Source organism: Helianthus annuus, chromosome 2, assembly GCF_002127325.2.
Source record: "Helianthus annuus cultivar XRQ/B chromosome 2, HanXRQr2.0-SUNRISE, whole genome shotgun sequence".
In the NCBI taxonomy this organism is placed as follows: Eukaryota; Viridiplantae; Streptophyta; class Magnoliopsida; order Asterales; family Asteraceae; genus Helianthus; species Helianthus annuus.
In genome coordinates this window covers 49,625,675-49,636,262 of record NC_035434.2, presented here as the reverse complement: position 1 = coordinate 49,636,262, position 10,588 = coordinate 49,625,675, and the positions used below count along the sequence as shown (strand labels likewise).

At 37.3% G+C, this 10,588-nt stretch overlaps 1 protein-coding gene across 1 annotated transcript in view; it reads right to left on the bottom strand.

Annotated features, from left to right (window-relative positions):
• Positions 1–2,819: 2,819 nt before the first annotated feature.
• LOC110913611 (protein ROOT HAIR DEFECTIVE 3) overlaps positions 2,820–10,588 on the bottom strand; it is a 29,349-nt gene continuing 21,580 nt past the window's right edge. Inside the window, exons 17-21 of the mRNA XM_022158435.2 lie at positions 4,006–4,268; positions 3,811–3,910; positions 3,559–3,696; positions 3,298–3,402; positions 2,820–3,185 (exon numbers count right to left, since the gene is read on the bottom strand). Coding sequence (XP_022014127.1) covers positions 3,093–3,185; positions 3,298–3,402; positions 3,559–3,696; positions 3,811–3,910; positions 4,006–4,268 — 699 coding nt within the window. The 3' untranslated portion in view covers positions 2,820–3,092. The remainder of the gene's footprint in view (positions 3,186–3,297; positions 3,403–3,558; positions 3,697–3,810; positions 3,911–4,005; positions 4,269–10,588) is intronic.

Below are 10,588 nucleotides of genomic sequence, written 5' to 3'. Positions count from 1 at the left end.
AAAAGATTCTGTATGTTTTGATTTTGATTCGACACCAAAGCCCATTGACTTCCACTTATGGATGGTTGAGGAATCATATTTCTTGCCCACGCGGCTGCGGAAGTTTGATCTTGACCTGGCTGTGGGTCCATACTCCAATCCCATGGACTTGTGCAACTCATGATTGGTGTATGTATGTGAAGAACTGATCACACTCTTGAAAACAGACTGTTAACACACTTTTGGAAGTCCTCTGTTTAAAAATTTACAAGTATCGACGTAACACTTTTGGTAACAGGTTGACAAAACAAATGTGAATTGTGTGCGACGAAACACTTGAAGCCCAATGGTGAAGCCCAATGTATGCGAAGCCCAATTGTCGACGAAACTGAATTAAAGTTTAGATCGACGAAACTGTGTTGATTAAAGGCGACGAAACACAAATGTAAGGCCCTGTCGACGAAACAGTTCTGATGTTGTATTTGATTCGACGAAACAGATTTATTAAAGTGATATCGACGAAACACTCAAGCCCAAAGGTGAAGCCCAAGTCAACTTGAAGCCCAAATCAGTTTTGAAGCCCAAAGTGTCAACGAAACAAATTTGTTGATTTTTAAACCGACGAAACAGATGGTAGATATTATCTGGAGTGAAGATGGGTGATTTCGTTGACTAGATGTTTGATTTCATGCACAAAATATTTTCTACAACCTTATCCTGACACAAGGACCTCTTTTGTCAAACCACCTTACTGAAACATATTTCTTTTTAAAATATCTTATCTTTCTATCCTTCTGACACAATACACAATTGTCAAACTAAGCCTTACTTTCGGCCACACTCTTTTGTCAAATCCCACCTTACCCTCTGTTGTTTCAACTTTCAAGACTTCCTATTTTCAACAACCATCATTGTTTGTACAATTTTGTCAACTAAATATATAATAATCATATTAACAACCACAATCATTCAAACCACAATATATATCAAACATGAATATTAAGAACCATTTGAAGATTTTATGAACTGGATGAATATTCAAGTTACTAGAAATTTTTCTAACACACTTTTGCAAATAAAGTTCAATAAAAACCCAAAACTTACATGTATACAAGAGTTATAACAAGGTTTTATATGAACTATAAGCAAAACAATAAAGATTTTCTAGGTTTTAACAAGATTTTTTTCAGAAAATATATGAATTTTTCAAGAACAACTCAAAAAAAACCGAAACTTGTTTGGTTTTAAACAAGGATTAGAGCCAAAGCTCTGATACCAATTGTAGGTCCCGTTTTTCCGGTAGATCGATAACGTAAACCTATCCTTGTTTATCACAAACACGGTAACGGGTGCGGAATCCCCGTGACGGTGCAAACCAAACAAAGTGTAAAATAAGAACACGAGTAACCAAAAGATTCAATATCTATTGATTAGGGATGAGTACAACCACAAACATATACAAACAATGTTTTAACGGACTCTCACTAAGTCTCTCTGTGCTCATCTATTTCACACAGAAACTGAGAGGGGAATTTATACTAAACCAGAGACACAGACTTGACGAAACAGAAGGAACTCGGCGAAACACAAATCAAAGTCGACGAAACAGAAGTGTTTCGTCGACAACCATTTCAAATTTAACTTTGTTTCGTCGTTGCTGATTTGGCCCAAATTGAAATCAAAGCCCAATACAGTTTTGCAGCCCAGCTGAAGTTTTCGTTGAAACTTCCACAATTTTTGAAGATAGGACAAACTTATGACATCATCATGATGATGTCATGATGATGTATCAGCGGGAAACCTTCGCGGCTCTCCGTGCTTCGTGTGTCAAACTCTGGGGCGCACGACGGAGGAATGTCATGACGTCGGGCTTGAGCTGGACCTAACCGTGTCGAAACCAAGTTGAACCGAACCGAGACGAACCGAGCCGAGTCGCGTCCACATAAAGTGTATCAACAGTTTGATCCTTCAACCAGTGGGTTTTTGTATTCTGACCCTCTTGTGTAATGCTTATATGCTTTTGAGATTCTTATTGAAGAGCAGTTACATTGAGAAAGAAGAAACGTGTAAAAAGTGCTTACCGATTTTTTTTCGATCGTTGTTAAGAGTTACAGAGACATGAGTAATCTGAAGAGCACTTAAAGGAGATGAATTGCATAATCGTAATTAAGCAGTTTAACATAAAGGTAAAGGTTTAAGAGCACTTAGTGTAGTGTTCACTAAGTACTTTTCTGTTCAAGTCTTTAACTTGTGTTTTTAATATAAAAACTCTATAATGTAACTAATAGTAATTAGCAATTTAACATAGGTTTTTTTAATTTACATTAAATTTTACTTATTATTGATTTTAGCTTATTCGTTGTTTTGATTTAGTTTGAAATTTGTTAAGAATTTTAACTTTTTTTTTTCATTTTTTACCATTTTTAACTTTTTACATCAGTAAAATATTTATTTTACATTAGTAGCGGATGTGTGTATGTATAACTGATGTGTGTATATATTATAACCATCAGTTAAAAGTTTCTGGTTTCGCCACTGTATCGGGGTTTATTTTAGACTTTTAGCTTTTAATATAGTACATAATTATATACGACCTTTCAAAGTTTCAATTACCAATTTCGTATTTATCAATTATCATCTAGTATATAACTATATATTCTTTTTATATTCCTGCTCAAAAAACATCGATATTCATCTTATATTATATATTTCTATTTTTTTATATATTGTACATTTATTGTACCTGCATTTGGAATTTTTGAGTTTTGCGGTTTTGCATACCCGTATCGTCCCCGTACATGTTCCCGTGCAACATAGCCCAACAAGATACATATACAATGTTCCTCCGCGATAAACTTGATGAACTCATTGAGTTATCAAACATAAAAGGAAACTACAAATCATGTTTTTATACGTACAGCAACATGAGTATACGATAAAAGAGTATTTTTAAATGGAAACCGTAATACAATATCATTATTAAAACATGTGAAATTTTGCAAATAAACATAAATGTCTTTTTCACATTTCTGAACAGCCGGGGAAGAGTATGGTAGGTGATTCTTAATTGGATATTAGTCTTGGATATCACCTCCCAGTTTGTACTCATCTAGTTAAAGTGCTAGCACCATTTTTCCCAACTCTACCATTGCAAATAAGTTTGAAAAAGCCCGACCTAACTTGGCTTTCAAACTCGAATAAGCTTTCTGAAAACACCAGGAAGCAATATTAATTCACTCCTAAAAAGGCACAACGTCTTCAAACTCATACAAAGTAAAAACTCAACCATTTGCGATCAACAAAATGATAGACCCATACCTTGGAAGCAACAGCATTGTTGATGATATACTCGATTTCACTTTTGAATTGGTCCCACAACAACTTACTCTGAAAAGGAGTTATAAGTGTATCTGCAGCTGGAATCTGAATGTAAATGTGTAAAATGCAGAATATAAATATTGCCAGTCAATGTTGATAATTGGGCTGTAAATATGTATGTAACGTATAACTTTCCTTAACATTGAAATGTATAAAAGGGATGCAGAAAATAAGACCATATGCTGTAAGTACACATGATACCTTTTCCCATGTGCTTGAGGGCAATAGGGCAGTGTTTGTCCCCTCCACTTCTAGTATGGGCCAAAGTTCATTCTTGATTGAATCATAATTGTCGTCATCCAATTGAATTGCAGTCATCAGAATGAGCAACGTTATAGACTGGAAAAACAAACAAACTTTAGAGATTGAAAAAGTATATAAATATGGTCAATATTATAAACCCGTTAAAGACCTATAAACAAAATCAAAGATACTCTAATAAGTTATTCTTACAGAACCCAATGCTCTTAGAAATATATCAAACATATCATCCTTTTTGGTCCATTGGCGTGGCATTGAAGTATTTTCATCATGATTGAATTCAACTTCAAATCTGTGTGATTATAACAGGTTTATAATTAGTGAGTACTAGTAGAACAAAAAATGAAACACGACAACAAACTGAATATATGCAGGGGTATACAGTACCTCTTCTTCATGCGGCCCAATACTTTGCCAGCTTCAGTTTTTGCTATCATTTCAACTTGTCTTTTGACATAATTATTCAACTTTAAAATCACGTCTGTAATTTCTTGTTGATCCATTTCAAATTCAGAAAGTCTAATATAGGACGTGGAGACAATTGTCGCATTTACAACACTAAGATGATTTCTTATTTCATGCCAAAGGTTACTCGGGACTTCTTCAAAACGAGCTTCCATGGAAGTACATATACCCTCCTTAAGCTCCGACTAGAAATCACAAAAATGATTATATACCCGTCACATCACATATTTTAACACTACAATATCAAGTGGGAGCTAAATTCAAAGATATTGAAAATTTAATGCAAGAACAAACACAAAAGAACAACTCTAAATTTATGATGTGAGGTGACATGTGTATGTGTTAATCTGATATCGAATAATGATATATTAAATGATTAAATTCATATATAGATGATCAATTTCAAATGTTTCCAATATGTTTGAGTCAGAGCTGAGTGTGAGTTGTAACTTGTTGATGAACATACTGTGTGAATTCCATAAGTTCTATTGCAATTGCACATGTCCATGAACTTACTGTGAGCACGCTATGTGGTTTTAAACATAGCTACTTTGAATGGAAAATGTAGCAGAGAGGTTTATGTGGGCCATGAGGCTACGGGTGAACTGTCGAGGTTTCACTTGTTGGCTTGGTATGATTACATCAAATGTGCAAAACCATTATGTTCAATCTTATTTTTGGAACAAACAAATATAGTGAAACTCACCAACTATTTGTAGTTGGCCTTTCAAACTTAACATTGTTTTCAGGCAAAGCAAAAGAAGAATGAACAGATGCGGATATTATGTAGATAGTGGCAAACCTACTAAGGACAAGCTACTTTTGAATGATGTGCTGTGAATTATACTTTAGTGTGTAAGCGAATAATGTAACTGATGCTCTTGTGGTGTTTAATACAATATATTTTAAGTAATGTGTTTGTACCATGTGTCTGTTGCACCCTGCGGGCGCTTCTGTTGCATGTCGGGGTTTGACAAAAGTCCTCTTAATTTGTGTCAATTTTAGAAGTTAGGTGGACATTTGATCGATGTACAAGCTTAAGATAATATTGGTTTATTGTTTGGTTTGAGTAAATCGGTTTTCATTATCATATATAACTGAGAAATCACTGATCAATGTGAGGGGTATGACGCCATGTGTAGTCGAAAATTAGAAGGTGAGTGAAAATTGATTAGGTAGACCCTTGTTAAAAACTGCAACATTGTTGACTAGTCGGGTCATAAATCTATTGACCATTGTAAGTCTTGTGAAATTAATAGTGGTTCTCGAGTTTGTAGGTTGCATTCTATTTCACTAGATGTTAGCTGTCTTTTTCTAAGTGCATGTTGGATGTGCTTTGTATGAGATTTTGCTTAGGGACAAGCAAATGTTGAAGTGCTCGACATTTGACATGCCCTAAAGTATACATATTTTTCTTAAATATTTCCTATACTTTTGAATAGATTGGGCAATTGGGGGATGTTTTTATTAAATTATAAACGTACCTGCTTTATATTTTAGTTTTGTAGGTCATTGAGGATATGAGTTAAAATTATGTTATTAAACATATAAAAAGATTATGTGTTGATACATGATATGTGGACGCGGCTCAGCTTAGCAACGACATTCCTCCGTCGTGTGCTTCAAGATTACAAGCGGGCCAAGAGAACAAAAGACTTGAACTTAGTCGTTGGGCTGAATTCAAGACGGCGAAACAGAAGGATGGGCCTCAACTGTTGGGCCTAAGCCCATAATGGCGAAACAAGAAAGGTTGTCGACGTTCGTCGACTTGATTCCATTTCGTCGTTTGATATCTTGTTTCGTCGATGTTTATGTGTTTCGCCGTGTCCCGATTACGTTTCGTCATTACTGATGTGATGTGTGACTATAAATAGACTAGAGAACACAAGGAGAATATAGAACACACACACGAGAGAGAGAGTTTACAGAGCACATTTGTAAACATTGCATTGTAACTGACTTTCATAGTATTAATACAGAGGTGTTAATCGTTGAATCTTGTGTGTCGTTTATTTACGTGTTCTATCTCGGTTTGCTATCTCGGTTGGATTCCGCACAACCGGGTTAGTTTGTATACAAGGATTAGGCGACTAGATCCTTCCCTAGCCGGACCTACAAGTGGTATCAGAGCCTTGGCTCTTCTCCTCGTTAAGACCGAGGTGTTCTTGGGTTGTTTTTCGGGTTTATAAAGTTTACATTTTCTGGAAAAACTTTTTAAATGGAGTAAATCTTGTTCTTTTGTTTTGTGTTTTGTTAAAAACCTTGTTAAGTTCATGTTCACATGTTAGTTATTGGTTTTTATTAAACATTTTTAGCAAAATTGTATTTTCTGAAAGTTTCGGTTCACCGGAAACTTCATCAAGTTCATAGTGTTCTTCATAATCTTCAATGTGTTCTTCATAAAATCACCTTTTTGATCCATTGGAAATTAAGTGTTAAACTGTTAGTGCATTGAAAATTGTAAAAGGATTATAATATTACACACTTTACCGGTTGGTATGTTGGGTATGGGAATGTTTTGAAAAAGTCGTGCCTTGTGTCAGAACAGATAAGGTCCAGCCGAAAGCAGTCACCCACCTTTTTACCAACCCCCTGTCACCTTTTCGACGAATCAGACACCCGACGAAACAAATTCCTTTTCGCCAAACGCCTTCTCGACGAAACAAAGATTTTTGTTTCGCCAAAAAGTAAACGACGAAACACAATTCCATTTTCATTTCTGTTTCGTCAAGTGCATATTTGGGCCTTGTTACGTCACTTTCAAAGTTGGGCCTGTTTCGTTGAAAGGGAGCCCATACTCACAAATCAGTTTCGTCGATTTACAAGCCCAAAAGGACCCATCTGTCTCGTCACTAGTACTGGGCCATTTCGTCGCGAGTGAGAGACCAAACTGTTTCGTCACCTAGTGGGCTTCTGTTTCGTCTTTTGGGCCTTTTACTTAACTTTCTGTTTCGTCGACAATATTGGGCCAACAGTTGTTTCGTCAACACATAATTTAAAATCTGTTTCGTCAAGTTTAAAGTTACAAAGTCTGTTTCGTGGAACGTGTTTCGTCGAAACACTTGTAATTTTTAACAGAAGGTTTACCAAAGTGTTTTAACTGTTTGTTTCAAGTGTGTTTTTCAGGTACTCATTCTTACATATCAAAAATGAATCCAAGTTGGTGGGGTACTCCGTCTCCAGATGAAGGAAAGTATAGAAATACAAGTTTATCTCCTTCATGGGCCGAATCTCCCGTACCGGTATCTTCGCAAGTCAATGCTATATCTGCCGGTCAATGGGCATTCGTATCAAATCAAACTCCGAGTATTCAAAGCATTCTTTTGAGCGAGAGTGAAATTGGAAGTTTGAATCGGCCTCCTAAGTTGATGCATTTAAACGAGTATCCGGGATGGGTTGATAGGTTCTACACATACGTGCTTGGGAAAAATACAGAATTGTGGCTACGTTTCACCACAGATTTCGATCAAGCAATAGAGGTTGCCGCTTCAACTGCTGCTACGTTTGCCGAGCTTCCTGAAGATCAGAAAAAGATATATGATCTGGAAAAGAAGGAATATGCCATTCTTACTCAGGCATTAAGCAAAGATATCTACCATCAATTTGTCAGCTTCAAGACAACAAAGAAATTGTGGGATGCATTGAAGACCAGAGGAGTAGGAAATGGAGCAACATGCCAATTGCGACACGACTTACTCAAGAAAGAATTTGATGGCTTCACGTGTATGGATAAGGAATCGTTGGGAGATATGACAAGTCGGTTCTATCATTTGCTTACTGAGTTGGGTAACTTTGGGGTAGTGACAACTCCAGTAGAGGCGGTGAAGAAGTTTGCAGATGCATTGCCACCTCAATGGAATAGTTTCTTGGAAATCCTGAAATACAATGGAGTTTTGGCTACTACCAACATCAATGACTTCGTGCAGCTTTTGGAGAACAAGGATCAAGAAGAAACTCTAAAGGCAAAGAAGGTTCCAGTGCCACAGAATCCTGAGATGTATTATGGAACCTCAAGCACCTCTTCTGCAAGACCAATCTCTCATGCTCCTCTTCAGACGGCATTTGTCACGAGCACAGATTTGTATGGCAATCAGATACAGGTTCCTGTCAAGCCAGCTCCAACAACAGACTTATATGGAAATCCTCTACAGCCAGTTCCACAACAGCAAGTCTATCGGCCATCTACCGTAGCAACTGATCTATATGGGAATCCACTTCCTGCTCAACAACAAGCGTGTTATGGAGGCACGTCATCTGCTGGTCAGCAATCAAAGTCAAATACAGTACGGCTCGACACCTCAAGCTTTTCAAAAGTCAGTGTGGAAGTAGCAAAGGAACATATGGAGCTGCTGAACACTTTAGTGAGCGCGTATTGTGGGTTAGTGGAAGGTCAGATTGGCAACATTAATCTGACACAAGAAGATTATCAGCAGATTGATAAGGAAGAGACGGATTTGATGGATATCAAATGGGCCTTTGCAAGTGCTGTGAGGAGGGCAAAGGATTTCATGGAAAGAACTGGCAGAACCAGCTTGGAAAGCAAGAAAGACACCAAGTATGGGTTCGATAAACAGGCTGTAAAGTGCTTTAACTGTGGTGAACAGGGTCATTTTAAAAGGGAATGTACAAGGCCAGCTCAGCATGGGAACCAGAATCCGTTCAGAAATCAAGGCAACCAGCAAAATCAGAACAGGAACAATGAGCGTACGTTGATTCCTGTCAACAACCCAAGTCAAGTGGGACCATCAAATGCCAACCAGGCACTTGTGGTTCAAGTAGATGAAGGTTGTGATTGGTCAATTCAGTTGAGTAGTGATGCTCCGGATGGAACAACTTGTTTTGCTGAGGTTGTCAAGGATTTAAATCACGCCAGTGGTGGAGAATCTTCCGCCAATGGTGGTGAATCTTCTGAAGATGAAGACTCTTCTGGTTACAGTAGAAGTTCAGATGAAGAATCCTCGAGTTCAGGCGATGATCATGTGGATGACACGTCAAGTGTGTCAGTCAATGCAGATGTTGATGAGCTATTGGAAGAAGCTGCAGCAGGAACTCATAGAAGATCTATTTTGGTGGATCAAGCTGCTTATTCTTCGTCTTCTCTCCATTCAGCCTTTATGGCTAATGTCGACAGTTCATCAAGTCAGGTATGTGTCGATGAACCCACTGCTGTTATTTGTGATAATTGTGATAGATTGAGTGTTAATTGTGCCGATTTAGAGGCAAACATGTCTGAGTTGCAAGGCAAACATGATGCTTTACAAGCTAGTTTGTTTGACTTGCAAGACAAACATGTTTCGTTGAATGCTAAGTGGTGTGAGTTGCAAAGCAAACACGAGGCTTTGCAAGACAAGTATGATGTGACATTCATCCATAACCAAAAGTTGACCGTGGATCTTTCTAAGTGCACAGAAGCCAACATGTTTTATGAAAACCATGAAAAGGAATTTAAATCGGTGATTGAGAAATTAAAGAAAGATAAAACCGAGTTAACAAAAATGGTTTCCAGAAAACAAACTGATATAAATTTGTATATAACTCGCCTTGAGATAATGCAAAAAGAGATGGCTTGTGTTAAAACTGAAAGTGAGGCAATCCTGCTTAAGCTAGACAGTTATTTGAGCTCTAGCTATGTGTTGGATCACATCATTGACGTTCAGAAAAAGAAACGGGATATCACATGCATTGGTTACAAGAAATGTCCACCACCTGTGAGACACAATTATGATGCCATGCCTGATGAAGAGGATAGAACTTTCTTTGAACCATCTGTCCCTTTAGACGTCAAGGAATTTGCAACAGGACTTGGATACAAGAAAGAAGTATCATCAGATTCAGATGTATCAGCAGATGCATGTGTGTCTTCTACTGAAACAAATCAGGATCCTCCCATTATTATTGAGGATGCTGATTCTTCTGATGATGAATTCGATGATACTAACCCAGCAAAGTCTGATGCGGTAATCAAAGAAGAGGACATACCTCTTGAGAATCATATTCTATGTGATCCTCCTACAAAACCCGCTAAGACTGTTGCAATCGAGTCCTCGTCTGCAAAAGAGTCGAAGAGTGTGAATTTGCTGTACACTCTTGTTGGTGATGATAAAATTTATTCTGACAAAGATTTTCCAATTAAGAATGTAAATCAATCTTTAATCAGTAAAGTCTTTGAAAACTCGACAAGTAAGTTTTTGGGAAAGACAGGATCACATGTTACAGTAACACAGTGTTCTCCTATTCCAAAGGCCGAAGTTCGAAAACAATATGGCAATCAGAAATTACCAACAGTGAAAAGGCAGCAAAATCATACCAAACCAAAAGGTAAATCACCGACTCAGGGTCAGAAGAAACAGACTCACAAGAAGAACAAGAAGGTGGACTTTGTGAAATCAAAGGGAATGGACAAAATTGAAACTTTTGAGAACAAATCTAACATAGATTTTGTTAAACAAGCAAAAGTGTTGAAAAGAAATGAACCAAACAGTTCAAAACCTAGTACTTCGGGATC